This window comes from Lycium barbarum, chromosome 2 (assembly GCF_019175385.1).
Source record: "Lycium barbarum isolate Lr01 chromosome 2, ASM1917538v2, whole genome shotgun sequence".
NCBI classification, from domain to species: domain Eukaryota; kingdom Viridiplantae; phylum Streptophyta; class Magnoliopsida; order Solanales; family Solanaceae; genus Lycium; species Lycium barbarum.
Genome location: NC_083338.1, coordinates 126,625,688 through 126,648,647, shown reverse-complemented (window position 1 = coordinate 126,648,647; position 22,960 = coordinate 126,625,688). Strand labels below are relative to the sequence as shown.

The 22,960-nt window shown below is 35.6% G+C and overlaps 1 protein-coding gene across 1 annotated transcript; it reads right to left on the bottom strand.

Annotated features, from left to right (window-relative positions):
• Window positions 1-6,597: 6,597 nt before the first annotated feature.
• On the bottom strand, window positions 6,598-7,307 carry LOC132622022 (uncharacterized). Its single transcript, XM_060336533.1, has one exon. It carries the CDS (start codon window positions 7,160-7,162, stop codon window positions 6,656-6,658), a length of 507 nt encoding a protein of 168 aa, XP_060192516.1. The 5' UTR covers window positions 7,163-7,307; the 3' UTR covers window positions 6,598-6,655.
• Between the last annotated feature and the right edge of the window lie 15,653 nt (window positions 7,308-22,960).

Sequence of the window (22,960 nt, the reverse complement as noted above, 5' to 3'; positions counted from 1 at the left end):
AATTGACCAAACATCTACCAAGAAAAGTATATTCACTATATATCCTGTTGTTATTAATCTCACGATATTATTAGGAAAATTACATGGTGTAAACATTTTATACACTGGATTTACCGTACATAAATACATTTTGAACAAATTGCAATTCGTGGCTATTATTTGTATTTTGTAGAGAATAACGACTTCACAGCTCGTAAAGCATAGTCTGGTGCCTTGCTCGGTCCCTTGCCGGAGGTAATCGTATCACGCACTCCTAAATTTGGATTGTCAAGAGATGACTCGCCAATTACAACATTTGACGGTGGATATTTCTTCGTTCCAGAGCTCTGATCTGGTGATGGTTTCCCCCGTAAAGCTGACGGAGGTTTTCATGGTGCGGGTGAGTTTATTTTCAGGTTAATTTGTTCGAATCTACCAGAACCCGACCCGTTTTGTCAATGGTTCTCATCGGGAACGAAGATTATTAATGGTGTAGCTTCTGACGAGGTTTTGATTGAAAGTGAGCCCTTCCGACGAACTTTCTTCTCTTCTCTGCTATGGAGTCACATACAATGATACAGTAATTGTATTTCAATGTATCACACTTTGTATCTCATAAAATACAAGTGTGATACACCGAAATATAGTGACATACGAGTATACGTTGTATGTATCTTTAATGGCAGACGATTGTATGTTGTATGTATATATAGATCTGGGTCGTCTTCTTCTCCTTTTTCTTTGTATGTATTTATATTTTGTTGTATGAGAGAGTGAATGCAACAATATAAGTGAATCTAGAACGAATGAATACAAGTGAAAAGCGATACATGCCGGTAACAATTGATACAGTAAAGCAAATAAATATATGTGAAGTTAGAGCGAATGAATACAAATGATACAACTATTATGCGCGAACGAATACAGTTGATACACGCTCCTAGCAGAGAAAATTTAGCTACAAATTGTAATTAAGAAAACAATAGTTGCGTCTGGTGAATAGCTCACAAACTATAGTGGTTCTGAAATCCTCTTATAAGGAAAAATTACATGCTGAATTTTCTTTTTTGTATGTATCTTCCATGTATTTCGTTGTGGGAAAGACAGAATAAGTAATACAAGCTGGTAGCAATTGATACAACTTCTTGACAAAGACGGGAGTACAGAAGCACATGAGAGTAATTTCAAAACATACAACTCCATTGAACCTTGCTCTAGTAGATGTCAATGCATGTTTAGATTATGGACATGTGTCCATATGAATTTTAAAAGGATAAAATTCGATTTGATCTCTATTATTAACATTATGGCTAATAAATATTTATTAATGTAACATTGAAAAAGAAAAAAAAAAAAAGTTGAAATATATGCGGATTGCACATCAATATCAAGTCCTCTTTTCCGGGGAAAGCAAAAATTATTGCGTTGAATTTTGAAAGTTTAATCTCTTTTAATTATTTCTATTAATTGTTTATCTTAATAAAACATGATTATTTTCCACTTTAATAAATTATTTTTTTATGGCACATAAGTTACTTGAGATATCTTGTTAAAATTAATAACAAAAAAATAATATCAAAACTTTGTACTTTATTGCAAGAAACAATATAGGATAACTTTTCTTCTCTCTATATGATAATGTTTTTCTCTCTTTCAAGTGTTCCACAAGTGTGTCCAACATGATTTTCAATACCTCTATTTATAGGACTACATTGAGGAACATCAAATGGTGTCATGAATACATACGGACAACATAAATGGTGTCATGAATATGGAATTAACCATTATCGTTATGGGAATATAATGGGGTGTGCGAGTTAAACCCATAAGGGTAAGAAGTAGTGAAGGCAGGGGCGGATCGAAGTAATACTATGTACATTACTACTATATATATATAAGGGAATAGCAAGGGGTATTTGTAGTCCTCACAAAAGTTTCCAATTAATTACTTTTAGGTCCCAAATTTAGTTTTTAAGGTATTTTCTTTTTAATTGTCTCTTTTCATTACTTTACTACTATATATAAGGAATAATACCCATTTTTTATAGCCTTCATGTAATTTTTTTTGACTCTTTTTGCCCCTAATTGAAATTTTAATGGCTTTGTGAATCTTCACACATTATGATAAATTTTGAGAACTTTAAAGGACTTTTTCATGCCACTAAAAATAATAATGTTATTAAAAATGTTATAGAGGCCCCACAAAGCATACTCATACATATTGAATCTTTTATGTAGCAATATTACTAAACTTGTTTCAAATTATGTCTTTTTTCTTAAGAAGACACCTAAAGAATTATCATGTCATTCAGTTCTTTCTTAATGTAGGCTTAACTATTGAATTAAAATATTATTCTGATAATACTATTTATTATTTATTGAAATCATTTACCACTTATCATTTGCTATTTTAATTTTTTATTCGTCCATTTAGTAATTTCTTTTTAATTTTCTCCTACAATCTTATGTCGTACATGCTGGCGAACATAAGTAATTTATAAAGATTTCACTTGAGTTTGGATTAGGTTTTCAATTAAGAAAATAAATATAAGTAAACTATATCATTATTAAATACTTCAAAAATGTATTAAAAACGTAAATTACAGTCCCTCCGTCGCAATCGAAAAAAATGAAGTCCAAAGTACGGTAGTTAATTAATCAAATTTTATGTGTGCACACTGTTAACATAAAATTTATTTAATATATCAAAAGAGGAACTATAAATTATTATTTTTATATATTCTGAAAATGTTTGAAAAAATAATGTAGTTAAAGAAAATACAATTTGATTTTCAAACAGTAACAATATTAGACAATTGCAAAAATTGTATTTTTTACTTTTTTAAAAATATATTAAAATATTTTTAAAAATATCGGATAAAATAGATAAGTTTAACATGAAAAAGTTATTATGAGGTAGATTTCATAAAATGGTTTATTAAATTAAGAAAATGTAAAAAAATGTTATTTTTGAACATGCATCTATTGGAAGGTAAAAAAAAGCTTAAAGTCAGAACAATTAATTCTATTGACTTTTTAGTTTTTTTTTTTTTTTTTTTGTGTGTGATTTAATTTGAAAGAATATCTACAAAAGTTCTTGTAACATCAAGGATTTTAATTATTTATATTTATTTGTAAGTTAACTTTATTGATTTCATCAAGCAACAATATTTGCGCATCAAATATTATTGACATTAATTGAATACTGTAATTTCTTTGGTAAAAAAAAATAAGTTAGCCAATATGGATTCAATTCAAAGAAACAAATGAAATTAATTTAACATATGAAAACCCAATTTGAATCATTAGAGACTTTGATCACAAAAAATTTGAGTAAAACGGAAATTAGAAGAGCTTTCAAATATCTGTTTTTTTTTTAAAGTCTAATATATAAACTAAGAAAAATACTTTCTTTTAATTTTCAGGTACGTTTTTGTACTTTAATATTTTAAAAGTCTTTCAAAATATTAGATGATGCTACAAAAACAAAGAAGCAAGAGGAGGAAAAATTTAAAAGATATCTACAAATTTAAATCTTAACGCAGTTTGGGCCTGGGCTTTGCATGAGTCAAATGATACTAGTTTATGTATATATGTCTAAGATATATTATAAAATATTATAGTGCCACCCAAAATGAAAATGAAGACCATGATGCTAATGGTTAAGCGCTTGATTTTCCACCGTAGGGGCGCATGTTCGAACCCCTGCTACACTTCTTTTTCTTCCTTTTTTCTTTCTGATCACATGAATATTTCTACTAAGCTTAGGCTTAGGTACGACGAAGGGCAATTCCGTGAATATCACATGTTTTATGGGAAATTGGTAATCCCGTGTCATTCCTTAAGGACATGTGTATTGGAACTTTAGATAATACGTGTACTGCCAAAGTCCTGTTCTTCTCGCTTATGCTTTTGAGTTTTGTCCTTTCAATTTCATTTTTTTCTCAAATCTCTCACTCTTTGTGGCGTTCACCTTTTCAAGTGTGATTTGGTGAGTGCTCCCCAAATATTATTTTAATCTCTGCACTACCTGTTGGTAAAATCAGGTTTTGGTCTTTACTCTTTGAAAATTTTAGGGATCTTTGTTCTGTTTGAACCTGGCATGAGCTGTTTGTTAAGTAATTTATGCAAATTTTCTTTGGTTATTGCAGTTGTTCCCCTTTCCGATGAGTTCTTATTCCCTCTACTTTCTTTTTCTGCTCAATTTTGTCTCTAATCCTCTGGTTTATATACTTTGTTCATCTTCTTTGTTGGTTTTGATTTTTTAATTTCTTTTGTGATTTTAAAATTTCCTCACTACTAGGCAGTAGAAAAATAGACAAATTACAAAGTATTAACGTCCTCTTCGACATCGAGGGTTGCCATGCATATTCTCTTTGGAAAACTATTTGATGCGGTGAGAAAGCTAACCGGAAGGGAAAAAGAAAATGTAAAGCGTCCATTTTGGAAAACCATGTAGCAAGATATATTAGAAAGCCTGGAAACATAATAGAGCTAGAATAATCTTATTATTTACCTTGATTCTGATTTGCCATGCCAATTTTTCATTTGCGGCTATGAAAAAATATAACTTTTTTGTTTTCATCTCCCATCAATTTCTTGTGTTTTCATTTTTTGAACTGATTTTTGAATATGTTCAACTATGGGTAATTTGATTCAAATACATGAGTTCTTGAACTAATTTTTATCCCAGGTTGTATTTCGCACTGGTTATACGGGTGACTCAGCTATCTTCGGCTATAGGCCAACACCTCTTATCAACTTCTTACAAGAGACTAATTTTTTCCTAAATAGTTGTTTGATTCAAGTTATTTGCACTTTGTTAATTGTTACCCAGAGAGGTAATCTTGGGAATTCTTTTGCAACTTGTTGCTTGCCTAATTATAATTGTTTGTTTGGAAATGTTGCTTTATTATTACTAAGACATCAATCTCAGATATTCAACTATATATTAGAATGAGGTGGTAGTGGTAATATACTTAGCAAATGAACAAGTTTTTATTTATCTTCTCCCATTTCTCTTCCTTTTTTTTAAGCATACAATCTAAGCAAGACAGTAATTTTTTTTTAAAAAAAACTGAACAAGACAGTAAACAGTTTTCTTCTTCCATAAAAACTCCTTCTCTTCTCTCGAATCTTCTCATCTCTCTTTGTCAAATTTTAATAACTTTTCCTTGCTGCTCTCTTCCGTCATTATTTCTTTTCTTTAATTTTACAAGTTATTTTATTTTATTTAAATGGTTTAACAAAATGCAAAAGAAAAGGGTCTGCTTAGTCTTGGTTCACGCTAATTAAAAAAAAAATGCTATAGTAGCAATTATGCTTGTAAGCTTGAGTTGATGTACCTATATGAGTGTAATTTTTTCTATATAATATTTTTCAGCATAAACCGAAAAGACAAATTACCCAATCAGCAATACAAAATTGATAAAACCGATCAAACGTTTAATTACTCTATTAATTGGACCGTGTAAATTGCGATACATCTACATTTACAGCACAGTGGCACCCGAAATCTATAAATTTTGGATCCGCCTCTATAATAACTATACATCACGGAGAAAGTAATGGACATGCATATTAACTATGTATTATATTTGCAACATAGAATTAGGTCTTAATTTGAAACAAAAAATTATATTTCAGACAACTTGACTAAAACAATGTATTTCATCTAAAATAGGCCATCTCTACTTACTTTTTCCTACTTGCTCCAACATGTATAAAACATGGTCTTCACTTTTAGCTACTTAACTACAACTAAATGCATTCACATACGTCATTCCCCATACGCTACTGCTAGTCTGCCACCCATATTCAACGTAACGCAAGTTTTTTTTTTTTTTTTTTTGTTAAACATTTTATACAAAACAAAATACTACATTTAATTTTGTATGCCATACCATATTGATGCTTATTTTAACTTTTATTTAAGGCTTTTACTTAATTTTACCACACAACAAACAATCAAGCTACGTACATTGAATTTAATTATATATCTCAGGTATAATTAAAACACTTTCTGAGTTCTATTCGTTTACTTGTATAAAACAAAACCAATCAATCAAAATCAATCAATGTAGAATTAAATCAGTAGATGGCACATGCTTTTCAACTATTACGCATATAAATTGAAAACATCTCGTGACATTGACCTGTTGAATTGACAAATTCCTATAGTCTCTGGACATATATCACAAGTTACAGGCATGGCCTGGCCATGATCAGCGCTTCAATTATAGTTTTCCAGCTAATAAAAGATTCAAAATCCTTCTCTTTTAATTAATACGACAAGCATTTTCTATTACCAAATATTCACTAAATTAAAAATCCAAAACGAAAATCATGAAATACGCATTGCAACAACGTAACCCATGTCCCAATACTTGCATGCCAAACCTACACACACACGCACACACGCACAAATACAGATATATTAATTTATATAAAATTGTGTTTAATTACCCAGCTCCTTACACCTCGCCCTCTTTAGGTGGTAGAGGGGATAGTGGTGGGGGATGAGGTGGAAAGTGGGGTTTCATTGAACATCAGAAATATAAGAAAACTCAATGAAAGTAATTAATGTGCAACAAATTAAATTAAAGGAATTAAGAGATGCAAAGTATTGATCAAAGCTAAGTTTTATTGAATGAAGTTGGAGAAGCTAAGTATGAAATTACAAGAACACCTTTTTCAAGACTTTGATGAGAACCACTAAGCTTGGCCTTTTGCTTGCTTTGGAAAGATTCAAAGATTTAATACATTTAGGTTCCACCTTATCTGTATCTTTCCCACAAGTATTCCTTGTCATAATTTTGTTGGATATTTCTTCATTCAAATTCTCCCATAACATGTCCATTTTCTCCTCTTCTTCTTCATCTTCTTCAATATTCATTCTCTTCATGGCAGCAGCACCTTCTATGTATGAGAAACTCTTTCTTTGGTAATTAATGCAGTTGGCCTTATTGGAAATAAATGGAGACATGTCCAAATTTTCTTCATGATCTTCTCCTTTCGTAGAATATGCAATATTATGATCACTTGTATGGTTTTTTTCGAGGCGTCTGGAAGCAACTGACGTTGCTCGCCATAAAGGTGGTGATTCAAGGAAACGTGGCGGTGTATTGGTGATTGTTGGGAAGCTAAAATCATCTTGTGGAGGAGGAGAAGGAGAAGGAGCCATAGCTTTGTTAGCTATGGTGTCTGTAAATAAGACTATAAGTTGAGAAATTATTGGGGTGATTTTCTTTAGTGTGGAAGGTTAAGGGGTCGTTTGTATTTTTGGGGAAAAGTTTTAGTTCAACCACTTCAAACTTTGTACAAAGATATTTTCTTTTATATGATGTGAATATATTTAGGAGTGTGGGTCCTATTTTTACAACTGTTGGTACGAAAAATTGACGAATTATTTGCTTTTATACTACCACGTATTAGGGGATATTAAAGATCAAAGAAAAGAGTGTATTCTTTTGTCATTACTTGAACTAGGTAATTATCCCCATAATGAATAAATATAATTCATGCGGGTATGGACCATTGTGAAATTACAATACGAAGAGTGTGATTGACATGTTGTCAATTTTCTTGTTTCAAGTGATGGTTTTCTTTTTGCCCATTTGGGAACATCCGATAAAAAGATTCGATGGTTTTTCAGTTCGGAAAAGGGCCAAATATAGCCCTGTACTATTGGAAAAGGGTTAAATATACCTTTTGTTATACTTTGGGGCCAAATATGTCCCTGCCGTTATACTTTGGGGTCAAATATACCCCTCATCCGTTAAAGTTATCCAAAATGGACATCCGATCCTATGAGGCTGCCACACATTTGATGAGGTGGATATCACGTGGCATGCCACCTAAACACCCCTCCCCATTTTACCCCTCCCTTCTATTTGTTCTTCCATCATTAAAACCCCTCCACCACTATTGCCACCATTACTTGATTCTCCCTTCTCTTAATTCCCGCCTCCACCACCACAATCCCAATTATCAGAACAATCTCAACATCTACAGGCATCCAATTTTGCTTTACTCTCTTCATTTCATATTACTGTTTTAACCTCCATCATAGAAACCATACCCATACTTGTCTCCTTTGTTACAATGTAAACCGAAAGTGATTTATTCATTACTCTGTACATAGTCTTTATCAGTGAATATTTTTATTGAATAATAAGTAGTGCTAATTGTTAAGATGAATTTAGAAAATAAAGGACATTAACCAAAAACACACCAGTGTTAGTTTTTGAAGTTTGGAATATGGTGTTGTATCAGGAAATGATATTCTATAACATTCTATTGAATGTTGAATTCAGAATATTACAGAATAACATTCTGTTGAATTTTATTTTCCCAAAACATAATGGGATGTAACTGTTGGATTCAGAACAATGTTTTATTTGAATAATATAGAGATGATCGTAGTGGCGGTAATGGTGGTGGAGGGCAAGGAAATTTTAGTGATGGAAGAACAAATAGAGGGGAGGGGTAAAATGGGAAGGGGCGTTGAGGTGGCATGCCACGTGGTATCCACCTCATCTAATGTGTGGCAGTCACGTAGGATCGGATGTCTATCTTGGACAACTTTAATGGATGAGGGGTATATTTGGCCCCAAATTATAACGGCAGGGGCATATTTGACCCCAAAGTATAATGAAGGGTATATTTGACCATTTTCCAATAATACTGGGTATATTTGGCCCTTTTCCGTTTTCAGTTTTATAGGTGATTAAAATGATTTTAGTGTATACTAATATATTACACATTTATGAGAATAAGGGAAAAACAAAAGACAAAAGGGCAAAAAGAACAAGAACTAGCTAGTAGCTACTACATACCTAAAACACCTATATCTAAGGGATAAAAAATTAGTTGACATGAGAACAATATGTAGTTTGTGGATATGGTTATCTATGCATGAAAATTTTATATGTGTCCTTTGAATTGAACAGTGAAAATTATTAATCTCATATTTACATTTGCATCACCTATAAAATACATAGAGTCCCACTTCTCCTGCGATGACATAACAATTGTTGAAATTTCTTAAATTATACTATGCAACTATATATGAACATAATAAGATAAAATTACAAAATAAAACCCAGGCCAGACAAAGAAAAAGAAAAGGAATTCTGGAGCAATACATCTCCAGTTACTGAAGAATTGGAGATCTTTTAAATCTTTCACTAAGTTTGCTACGTTACACTTTCTTTTATTTATGGCTAATCAGATTCTAAATTGGTACAAACCTTTTCTAAAGCTCTATAAAAGGAAGAGACCACCATGGTATTGGGGGAAAAAAATAACACCAAGAGATGACTTATATCTCATTGAGCAAAAGAAGAAGAAAAAAAGAACTGACTAAAATCTGTGCAGATAAAAATATATGAGGGATTTATACGATCAACTCATGTCTTAAAAAGAAAACTTAACAGTATTTCAAATTGAGAAAAGGGCCAAATATACCCCTGTACCATTGCAAAAGGGTCAAATATACCCTTCGTTATAGTTTAGATCCAAATATGTCACTCTTCCGTTAAAATTGTCCAAGGTGGACACCAAATTTGACGTGACACTGACAACTCAGTGAGTGGACACCACGTGGCATACCACCTCACTATCCAACCCATTTACCCCCCTCTTCACCCACCACTATCATCTCTCTCCTTTTATAACCACTTCCACCATTAGCGCCACCATCTTCACCTTCACTCCCACTAAGAAAAAAAGGGCATAAGTAAATATACCAACATAAAACTTAATCCTAATTAATTAAATATTAGTACTTAGATGGATTCTTTGACTATATCAAAGGGGTGGCCAGTGATAACAGTGGTTGTGTAGTACTTCATGTAACGGCAGCGAGTCCGTCAACCTGTCAATAGATTCATTACCATTCCCTTGGTTAAATTACCACCTATTTACATCAAATTTATCTATTTGATCTAAATCTGGAGAGGAAAAAACAGTAGAGAAAAAGTGACTTTAGTTAGATTTATCTTTTATTTTATTTCATTTATTACGGCTGTTAATTTTTTGAATTAGGCCTACGATTTTTTTGGAGTTAATTATGAGCTACCAGGCAAAATGAAAATGAAAGAATCTAAGTACTAATATTTAATCAATTAGGATTAATTTTATGTTAGTACATTTACTTATGTCCTTTTTTTTTAGTGGGAGTGAAGGTGGAGATGGTGGTGCTAACGGTGGAAGTGGTTGTGAAAGGAGAGGAGATGATAGTGGTGGGTGAAGAAGGAGAATAGGGAGGGGAAAATGGATTAGGTGGTGAGGTGGCGTGCCACGTGGTGTCCACCTCACAGAGTTGTCAGTGCCACGTGGTGTCCACCTCACTGAGTTGTCAGTACCACATCAGATTTGATGTCAACCTTGGATAATTTTAACGGAGGAGGGGCATATTTGGACCCAAAGTATAACGGGAAAGGTATATTTAGACACAAAGTATAACGAAGAGTATATTTGACCCTTTTGCAATAGTACAGGGGTATATTTGGCCCCTTTCCATTTCAAATTTCAGTAACTTATGATTGACAACCCTTGTCAAAAACAGAAAAAAGGAAAGAGTTTTAAATTTAGGGGAAAGAACGTGGATTCGGCTCCCTAAAAATAAAATAATTACCCGCTCATATCTTCTTACTTTCATGCCCCCATAACTATTTACCCGAAATGCCCACAAAATTATGAACCAACATGGTATCACCCTATCTCTTCTATAACATAATGGTATCACAAAGCGCTTCTTTCATTTCTTTAAAAAAATTCATCAACCCTGTGTGAAACCCAAATGGTATATATAATCTACTGATATGGTATCATAGAGGATCATGCTCATTTACTTAAAAAATACACTTTCCTCATAAAAATCTCTATGATATCATTATCTTATATGCATATAGTGAGATGGTGTTATGGAGGACTGCTTCAATTCTTTAATAAAACACTACTTAGTCCTTCATAATACCATTATGGTATATAAATATACTGAGATAGTATCATGTAGGACTGTTTCAGTCCATCTCTTAGTCCGATATATAAATATATTGAGATGGTATCATGAAAAAAGGGTTTTGGGCGAGGAGGTACTCGGGAAAATATTTTCGGCCGACTGGGTTAAAGTAAAATTAGTTTAGGAATGTCGAAAATAGTAATTCAAAATTGTAGGAAACCAAAATTGGTTAGCAGTTGATATTTTAATTCATGTCTAGTTAGGATCTATAGTCAAATTAGTATAGAAATATTTTTTCCTGTTTTGAGTTAAAATAGGTTTCATACTATTATAGATAGGGAGCTACTAGCTATTTTCATAACAAGTAAAAACAAGAGAGATTGTGGAGATTGTAGAGAGCATTAGAGATTCATATAGTTTATTAATAAAATATTTTCTTTCAAATTGGTATCAGAGCTTCTACGATCCTGGAAAAGAATTAAAGAGCTTCCGTTGCTAGCTGGCAGCTATAACCCATATATGCTGCCCGTCCAACCAATGATTTTGTTGGCGGACATCGGGCCAATAATATGCATTTGAAAAACCGTCATGCTGAGAATGATTGAAAAAAATCGTGTAGGTTTCAAGAGGTGCAAACAAATCTGCACAAGAGGAAGGAACGACCCTCTCTAAAAATTGGAGAAGTGAGTTAGCAAAATTGAATATTGATGAGAAGTGCATCAACTATTGGAAGTTGGAGAGAAGTGCCCTAACACAACCAAGAAAAAAAATAATGGGTGTTGATGAGAAGTGTATCAACTATTGGAAGTTGGAGAGAAGTGCCCCAATACAACCAAGAAAAAAAAAATAATGGGTGTTGATGAGAAGTGCATCAACTATTGGAAGTTGGAGAGGAGTGCTCCAACACAACCAAAATAAATAAATAAATAAATAATGGGTGTTGGAGAGACGTGCTCCAACTATTGGAGGTTGGAGAGAAGTGCTCCAGCACAACTAAGAAAATAATGAAAAATTGGAGAGAAAGTGTTCCAATGATTGTGAAGGTTGAAGAGAAAGTGCTTCAACAATTGAAGGTTAGTGAGAAAGTGCATCAATAAATTGGAATATTGGAGAGAAAGTGCTCCAACAACTGTGAAGGTTGAAGAGAAGTACTTCAACAAAAATTGAAGGTTGATGATAAGTGCATCAACAGGGTTGGTGACAAGTGCATCAACGGGATTGGAGACAAGTGCTTCAATAAAATTTGGGGTTGAAGATAAGTGCTTCAACAAAAATTTGGTGTTGGTGACAAGTGCATCAACGGGGTTGAAGGCAAGTGCTTCAACAAAATCGGAAGATGATGAGTGACGGTTGAAGAGAAAATGCTTCAACAATTGATGTGATGGAAACAAGTGCCTCAACAATTTGAAGATGGTGACAAGTAGAGCAAGAATTAGATATACAATTTTGAATTAAGGGAGAATGTTGGAAATAATAATTCAAAATTGTAGGAACCCAAAATTGGTTCTGATTTGATATTTTAATTCATGTCTAGTCAGGATTTATAGTCAAATTAGTATATAAATATTTTTTCCTGTTTTGAGTTAAAATAGGTTACATACTGTTATAAATAGGGATGCTACTAGCTAATTTCATAACAAGTAAAAACAAGAGAGATTGTGGAAATTGTAGAGAGCGTTTAGAGATTCATAAAGTTTATTAATAAAATATTTTCCTTTAAATAAGATATGAGCGGATAAATATTTTACATTTTAGAGATATTTTATGTTGTTTTTCCTTAAATTTATGGACAATCATCAATCACTATCTAAAGACTACCATATGACTAACGTGATAGTTGAGATGAAGAGGGTCAAACGTTTTTGAAGCATTACTGCCGGATTTATCGGATTATTATTCATGTCATCAAGTTTCCAGTTTTCAAGAAATTTTGACCTTTTTTTTTTTTTTTTTTTGGTGTAATTTCTTTCACTTGATTTAATTAGTGTGTTTTATTACTTCAACTTTATTCATAGTGATCAGCTTTTGGCTATTATGTAAAAGAAAATTAATTTTAAAGTCAGTAACTAATTTTAACGTTCTTTTTAATTCTTGATCTTTTATCATATTTACAAGTAAATAATAATTTTCATAAACTTAACCAAGAAGTCCCCATAAAAGCATGACTAATTTCATGGATGATCAACTCAGCTTACATTTTATTGCGTTGAAATCAATAAACTACTTTTGTAAAGCAAAAAAAAAAAAAAAAAGTCACGCAAATTTTACCTAATTATCACAGAAAGTTACTAATCTATCGGAAATAACCTTGTATACGGTAAAAACCGGATGCGAGGCAAACCGGTGGAGCGAGGAGACCGACTGATCTGCCTTCTTCGTCATTGGAACAACCAAGCCCGGTGACCCGAGCATTCGTGGCCGTTGGTCCGTACGGCCGTTGGTCCGTGTAGCCGTTGGTCCTTGTGGCCGTTGCACGCGGGTCACGCGCCAGTAACGTCCTGTCCTACTCAACTGCCCACCATGCGTGTGTCAGACGGCGCTGTCAGTCTAATCCCACCAAATCCGTGCAGAGCTGTCTTTGTTGCTATTATTTTATTAGTTCACATCATATGAGACCCATGGAGGTCACACTATAAATAGAGCACATCCCCCTCCTTTGTAAGGGTTGACATCTTTTACCTTCCAAGAACATTTATAATAGAAGAGCTCATATATTGAATCTCTCTCTCAATATCTGATCCGGCCGAGGCCGTTTGTTTCCATTTACGTTGCGTTTCTTCCATTAAGTATTCAACATGACTTCTAAACGTTCATGTCCGTAGCAAATTAAGCAAATCACCGTTACTAGCCGTTTTATTACCAAATACTCACACGCTTATTTTCCGCTATCAAATATATATATCAAGATCCAAGCACATATCCTATACCCGCGTACAAATTCAATTGGTTTCCCAATTTTGGGGTAAACAGTTTGGCGCCCACCGTGGGGCTAGGATAATAGTGGTCTTTGATCTTGATCTCTATCTTACCCATCAAAATCAGAAACATCTGCTGTCCGTCTCTGAAAAAACGGACCAAATGGCTAACAGTGGGCAATCTGGTCACGTCAACAACAACGAGATCGTGGCCGAAAATGAAGGCAGCGGGCCACGAGGATTGCCAAACCCCACTGACCCTTTAAATACTAACAATTCAATTACTTTGTCCGGGACACAAGTCCGGAAAGAACCGGATACCCCGAATGATAATATTGACTTGCGTTTAATTTTTGAAATGTTGCAGGAACAGAGAGCGGCGATTGCCGAACAGGGAATCGCAATAGCCCAGCTGCAGAACGGAGGAGATAAAACGACCCCGGAAAAGGCGAAGAGTGTTGCTGAACCCAGAAAAGATGAGGCACGGATGGTTGAAAGCAATGGCTTCGGAGCTGGTCCATCCACCGAGGTTCTGAGAATGCTCGAAACGTTGGCGAAGCGGGTGGACTCGACCGAAAAAAGGGTGGAGACATACAACTCTCGGGTGGATCAAATCCCGGGGGCTCCGCCTATCTTGAAAGGGCCGGATTCAAAGAGGTACATCCAAAAGCCTTTTCCTCCCAGTGCAGCTTCGAAATTGATCCCGAAGAGGTTCAAAATGCCGGATATCGAAAAATATGACGGCACAACGGACCCTCACGAACACGTGACCTCATACGCTTGTGCTATAAAAGGCAATGATATGGAAGATGATGAAATCGAATCCGTGTTGCTGAAAAAGTTCGGGGAAACTCTGTCAAAAGGAGCATTGACTTGGTACGATCATCTGCCCGAGCATTCAATCACGTCTTTCGAAATGCTCGCCGATGCCTTCATGAAAGCACACTCCGGAGCCAAAAAGGTGCAGGCTCGAAAGGCGGATATTTTCCGTATAGCCCAAAGAGACAAGGAGCTATTGCGTGAATTTGTCAACCGGTTCCAAAGGGAACGAATGGAGCTCCCCCCGGTTCCGGAGGAATGGGCCGCACAAGCTTTCACAAAGGGGCTCAATGTTCAGAGCTCGACGGCTTCATTCAAATTAAAGGAAAGCTTGCTGGAATACGAGGCTGTGACCTGGGCGGATGTCCATAACCGATATGAGTCAAAAATTCGGATAGAGGATGACCAACTCGAGCTTCCCCCGGGGCCCGTAAAAATGAACAAAAGCTCGGAGAGATCACGAAAGAATTACGAACCGGAGGCCGGACCATCGAGGGAAAGGTATCGGCCATACTCTCGAAAACCAAGATTCAGGTCGGAAAAATCAAGGGATGGCCCGAGTCATTTCTCCGGGCGGGGGTGATAAACGGACCGAGTCCCCGGTTCAGGTATACCACCGAGGAGTCAAACGAGGAGGCCACGACTGTGAACTCGATCTTACGGATGAACTTCGCGAAAACGCGTTGGTCCGCATTGCAACCCAGAAGCAGAGAATGGGAAGGTACTGCAATCGGAGAACCAATTTTTGACATTTTTAAGTTGGGGACTTAGTGCTTTAGAAAGATACCTTGAGCACCAAGAATCCCAACGGAGGAAAACTGGGTCCGAACTGGGAAAGACCGTACAAGATAACCAAGGTAATGGGCAAAGGATCGTGTCAGCTGGAATCCGTGGACGGGCAGCGATTGTGCAACAACCGAAACGTGGCTCATTTGAAGGGACATTACTGCTAAGGTATGGACACCTCATGTTTAACCTTTTTCTTTTTTGCAGGAAGTCAAGTACCGGATAAAGTTAGGATCTAGGTCGGAAAACGCGTGTTGCACTCTTTTCCTTAGTACGGTTTTGTCCCAAAATGGGTTTTTCGACAAGGTTTTTAATGAGGCAACAAGTACAACGTGTTACTTAACAAAATAAGGACAAACGGCCGGGAACTCGGGGTCACGACCTACGAGTGGGGGCTTGATAGCGCTCGCCTGATCTTGCAGCTCGGATAAGCACTAGGGGACTTATACCCACATCGAGGTTTATCCCGGTTAATGGAAAACGGAGGAGCTCAACAAATCAAGACCGGACCTTCTGCATTAGGTTTCGGTGTAAGGACCAAACGATCATAATGAATCGTGTCCCATTCAACATTTGCTACGGCAAAACTAAGGCCCGGCCACAGCCTCCGATGTAAGGACCAAACGATCATAATGAACCGTGTCCCATTTTTCATTTACTACAACAAGGCAGAAGGAATTAAAATTCTCATATGTACAAACATTTTGCAAACGCAAAGTCATCAAAAGCTGGTATAACAAAATCTTGGGTGTCTTTCTGTTAAAAGGACTTCGCCCCGATGGTAACCGCCGTATTCCGGCACTACCCCACTCACATACTCTATATCGAGGATTGTGCCCGAAATTCGACAAAGGCGACAAGGTCACAATGACCCAAGCCAAAGCTCGGCAAATTCCCCCAAAACGGGGACTACTACATCGAAAACTTTGCCAAGGTTGAAAAAATACCGACCCTGAAGAAAATGCCTATCGTAATTCGGAGACATCTGAACTTATGAAGCATCAGATAAGTCCCACGGGCACGGTGAATTAACGACTATGAGTCGACCTGTCCTAAAACGGACCAACGATCATGACCAAAATAATGGCAAACATTCAAAACGAAGAAATAAGAAGGTAACGACGAGCTGACAGGGCCACCGGTTTCGGAAGTTATCCACTCCCCGTTACTCCGATAGATCGGAGATCCGGGAAGTGTGGGGCTATCTGTATACGGTAAAAACCGGATGCGAGGCAAACTGGTGGAGCGAGGGGACCAACTGATCTGCCTTCTTCGTCATTGGAACGACCAAGCCCGGTGACCCGAGCATTCGTGGCCGTTGGTCCGTGTGGCCGTTGGTCCGAGTAGCCGTTGGTCCGAGTAGCCGTTGGTCCGTGTGGCCGTTGCACGCGGGTCACGCGCCAGTAACGTCCTGTCCTGGTCAACTGCCCACCATGCGTGTGTCAGACGGCGCCGTCAGTCTAATCCCACCAAATCCGTGCAGAGCTGTCCTTGTTGTTATTATTTTATTAGTTCACATCATATGAGACCCATGGAGGTCACACTATAAATAGAGCACATCCCCCTCCTTTGTAAGGGTTGACATCTTTTACCTTCCAAGAACATTTATAATAGAAGAGCTCATATATTTAATCTCTCTCTCAATATCTGATCCGGCCGAGGCCGTTTGTTTCCATTTACGTTGCGTTTCTTCCATTAAGTATTCAACATGGCTTCTAAACGTTCATGTCCGTAGCAAATCACCGTTACTAGCCGTTTTATTACCAAATACTCACACGTTTATTTTCCGCTATCAAATATATATATCAAGATCCAAGCACATATCCTATACCCGCGTACAAATTCAATTGGTTTCCCAATTTCAGGGTAAACAAACCTCTCTACGCCACAAAGGTAGGGATAAAGTCTGCTTACATTCATTTGGTGCGTTGTTGTTGTTGTATCACATAAAGGTACTGGAAGAAACAAATGGGACATTTTCTTTATGATACTTAAGCAAAATTAAGTGACTTATTTGTTATACAATATTTTTAATGACTTTTTGTGATAGTTAAGATTTAATGATTTTTCGTTATAATTTATTTTAATTACTTAAGTGCAACAAAGTAAAATTAAGTGACCATCCGCGAAATTACCCCGTGAAAGCAGTTTGTTTTAGAATCAATAATCTACACTTTCTTATCCATCTTGGCACGAATTCTGTACCAATTCAAAACACAAGAATTTGATCCTAAGCCCGTCAACCGGTTCGGTTAAAACCGGTAACCGAACCGGTAAAACCGGAACCGGACGGTTAACCGGTTCCGGTTAACCGTTTAAAATATTACCGGTCCGGTTTCGATATTTTTGAAACCGGAACTAGACCGGTTAAACCGGTTTAACCGGTGAAATTAAAAAAAAAATAGCCGTTGGGCCTCACCTGTCCGTTAATGGACCGTTGGCAACGGTCCATTTGCAAAAATGGCCGTTGCCAAACAGTCATTTTATTAATTTTTGGCCCCCCAACCCCCCAAACTTTTTTTAACACTTTAACCCATCCCCCACCCCTATATAAACCCTTCTTCATTTTCATTTTAATTCACACCAATTCACTCTTCTTCATCTTTCTCTCAAATCTCAATCTCAAATCTCAATCTCTCAATTATAGTTACTTTGTAATAATTAGCCACAAAGTCTTATTATAGTTTCAACTTTCAATTATTAATTTTGCAATTATAATATTGTTGGTGGAGTTGGTGATTTTGCAACAATACGAAGTAGCTTTGGTGGATTTGCAATTCTAGCCGCCTTCACTTTGTTGGAAATTAATCCGGCAATTTGGTACCTGCGTTCCAACTCTTTTTTTTTTAAAGCAATATACACTAGGCTTGTGGGCCTAGGGATGATTTTATAAGTTTTTCTCAAAACCAAAACACATCACGTCTTTACATAGTTGCCAAAAGGCTAAGAAAAGCTAAAATTAATCTAATGAGCAAACTAGGATCTATAATAAATCCTAATCTATGATTACTAATGACCAAATAATGAAATGATAACTTAACTAATGTATCTACTTTCTCATAAAAAATCCAGCAGATCCTAAGGTCCCTCTGTGCATGGCTTGCATTATAGACTACATATGTGATGCATCAATTGCTTCCCTTAGCATGTGTTTTGCTTGTGGTATTTGCCACCAGTGTTGTACCTACAATAACAGCCTTATTGGAGGTTCCCAGTTCTTTAGAAAACCAGATCAGATCTTGATCCTCCTTGTCCATCCAATTTATTCCTCCTTGTATTATAACAAGATAAGCACCCTTCTCGGCTATTGTCATAATCACAGTAGGCTGAGCAGTTGCTAATACCACACACTGTGACATAGTCAATAGGCAAGTTAGATGCGACCTTGTATCAATGCTAGACCAAACCAAAAGCCAAACCCTTTGAGCCTTCAATCTGAATAAACATACCATAACCATATCCTTTCCATGTGACTTAGGATCAATAGTTAAGTAATATGCATCCAAACAGTCAGTGCCATACCCAATATCAGATTCATTTCCTAGCTGCTTAGGATCATTAGTGTACTTCTCTGCAGATATTAAATGGAATTCCTTCTTTGCCTGATTTACACCAGCAATCATAACACCTGCAAAACAACACACAATGTTAGTTAACAACATCACCACCATACTTTCCTCCAGGTGGATTTGAGTATGGTGGTACAAAATCCCTTCTTCCAACTGCATCATTTGTATCTCCTCTGAGTTCTAATCCTTAAATAGGGACATTGTAGTTTGTCACTATTAAAGATTTTTCTACTTGTTGAGTCCAGTTCTGCAAATGAATCCACCATTATTTCACCCTGATCAAGGGCATAATTGCTAAGTAATCAGCCAATTGGTTGCCTTCTCTAAATATGTGCATGACCTGAACCTCTGTATGTTCCATAATATCCCAAAGCTCCTCTACCATAAATAAAATGTTCCAAGGTGGTTTCCACTCCCTTTCCAATATCATCTTCATAAGCATGGAGTCTGTTTCAAGGATGAATGCGTATACATGTTTAGACAGGCAGTACCTAGCAGCCTCAAGTAGTGATCTTGCCTCTGATTCTGTATTTGTGCTTTCCTCCATTTCCTTAGCATGTGCATGAATCAGATCTCCTTTATAGTCCCTTACACAATAAGCAAAGGAACTCCTACCAGGGTTGCCCTTAGTAGCACCATCTGTATTGCACTTCCATATACCCTCTGTAGGAAACTTCCACAATACCTTAGTCACTTTCAACTTTGGCACAAAGGAATCCAAACTATGCAATATGTCAGGCCATCTGTGAGGGACATTACTAATACCTGGATTTCTTACTCTCACCAAAAGTTGGATCAAAGTTGATGCCTGATATATTACTCTTGCATCTGTCACTTTATTACTGTGCATATCTCCATTTCTTTTTTTCCACAACTCCCACACAATAATAGAAGGAACAACATAGTAAATTGCACGCATTGTAGGCCTTACCTCAGCAGTCCACCATTTCAATATTATTTGTTGCAAGTGCAGCCCTGTGATGTCAATACCTGCAGCAGTACAAAAAACTTCGTTCCAACTCTATCTTTATTTTTCGCAATTTAATTCTAGCAATTTATTTTCGCAATTTAATTTACGCAATTTAATTCTAGCAATTTAATTTGTTGTAATTTATTTTCTTGTGATTTATTTGATTGTGATTTAAATTAATTCTATTTAATAATGTCAAAGAGATTAAGACGTGGTGCCGGTAGTAGTAGTCGTATTGTTAGGGGTGCGCTTAATGAGGAAACATTTGTGGAAGAAACACCTAATTTAGGTATTGATGTTGGTGGAAATAATCCACTTTTAGGTCATGAGGCAATGCAACAACATTTTACCGACACTTTTAATGAAGACTTAGATGATGAAACACAACCCCCCGAAAATCCCATAGGAGATACATGTCCTGCACAATCACATACACAAGACAAACCACCTAGAACTCGTAAGCCAACAACTAAAGTTTGGAAATTTATGACTAAGAATAGGGAAAACCAATTAGCTACATGTACCCTATGTGGATAAGTATTTAGTTTTAAGCAAGAAACTGGTAAGGATGGTGGAACGGGTACACTAAATGCTCATATGAGAACCAAACATATAGATATTTGGGGAGAGCAAACGGGTTCAAATGTGTGTGTGTGTGGGGGGGGGGGGGGGGATTCAAATGACGATAGACCCACGAACTGGTAGAAATTTTAAGTATGACAAGAAAAAAGAACGTGTAGAAATAGCTAAAATGGTAGCTTATGATTGTTTACCATTTTCCTTTCCCTCAGGTTTGGGGTTTGTTACTTACATTCAACGTTGTTATAATCCGTTATTTGAGGGTATTCCTAAAAGTACTTGTAGAGCCGATGTTATAGATTTGTTTAAAAAATATAGATTTTATTTGCGCCATGTATTTAGTTCTTTAAATTGTAATGTTTGTCTTATCGCTGATTTGGGTCTTAGTATTAACAAGTTAGATTTTTTTGCTATTACATGTCATTGGGTTGATGACAACTGGGTTATGCAAAAAAGAATTATAGCTTTTTTATATGACGAAGGAAAAGGTCGTTACGATGGAAAATTTTTAGCCGATTCAATGTCTACTATTATGAGATTTTTTAACATTTATAGAAAAACACTTTGTATTGCTTTAGATAATGCTTCTAATAATACAAAGGCGATAGGTCTTATAAAAAGAGAACTAAACCCTCCGCTAAGAAATATTTTTCATGTAAGATGTAGTTGTCACATTTTAAACTTAATTGTTAAAGATGGTCTTGTGCATTTTGATGATTCTGTTCAAAAAGTTAGAGATGCGGTTGCGTTTCTTTTTTGTAATGCTAATAGGGAAAGAATTAGAGATTTTAAGAATGCTTGTGTGGAAAATAACCTTAGACCTAAGAAAATTCAAGTAGAAATTGAGACTAGGTGGAACTACACTTACATTATGCTTCAACAAGCATATGAGTATAGGATTCCCATACAACAAGTTCACAACAAATATAATACTGATAGTGATAATTGGTTAAATTATTCGCATTGGGAAGATGTTAAAGAATGTGTTGAACTCTTAGAAATTTTTTATAATGCAACTCTTGTTTTTTCTAGACAATTCTATCCCACGGTAACCGGAATTTTAGCCTACTTAGCGGAAATAGCTAGAGTTTTACAAGAGTATAAATATAAACCCGATTATCAAGTGGCTATTTTTGAAATGATAATCAAATTTAAGAAGTATTTTTTTCCCATATCAACTTTATTTATATTGGGTTCTCTTTTAAATCCTTGTTTAAAAGTGTCGTATACTAAAAATTTGGTTAGTCAAATTTATACATTTTTAGAAATTGAAGAGGGAGTTCAACCATCTTTAGCTGAAGCCGAACTCGCTATAGATGATGAGTTTAGAAAAGTTTTTACTCATTATTCTAGTTTGGAAAAACGTGCTACACCCGTTGCTCCACGCCCTACTACTTCTCAAAGTAGCAAAAAGGGCTTGTCGGGTTTAAAAGTTTTACATTCACAGCCAACTTCTTCTTCTACTGCAAACTTTGATGAATATAACTTTTATTTGATGTAGCCAAATGTGGATATCAAGGAACTGGATGACTTGGACGTCTTAGCATGGTGGAAGAAGTACAAGGCAAGTTATCCGGTACTTTCAAGAATGACTCGAGATATCCTTACGGTTCAAGTATCAATCGTGGCTTCGGAGAGCGCATTTAGCCAAGGAAGACAGCAAATTAGAGACCATAGACATTCATTATCCGGCTTTAGCTTGCAAGTACTAGTGTACATTTGCGATTGGATTAGATCGGAGCGACGCAACCAAAACTTAGAAGCGGAGGAAGGCGAAGAGGAAGAAATTGAAGATTTGATAGCTAGTGGACCGGACCAAATGGAAGACTTTGAAGATATTTCCATGACCGAATATGATGTGGGGGAAATTAACGAAATGGTTCAAAATTGGTGATTTTATTATTCTACTATTTTTGTACAACTCATGTATTATTTGCAAGTTAAAAAAAACTGCAACTTGCAAATAAATGTTATCCAAGAATGAATAAAATATATGGCTCATTGAGCTTTCTTCTATTTACTTGTGTTCATATTTTTACTTTTATTATGTTAGGAATATACCTAAAATATACTAAGAATATACTTATAATATACATCTACTTAAATTAAAAATTAGAAAGTTATATACTTGAAAAATAACTAAAATATATTAAGAATATACTTATAATGTATAGTATACTATAAGTATAACTTAAACATATATATATATATATATATATATATATATATATATATTAAGTTATATGCTTAAGTTATAGTGTTATACTACATATACCGAAAATATAGTAAGAATATACGTATATTCTTACTATATTTTCGGTATATGTAGTATAACACTATAACTTAAGCATATAACTTAATATATATATGTATACGA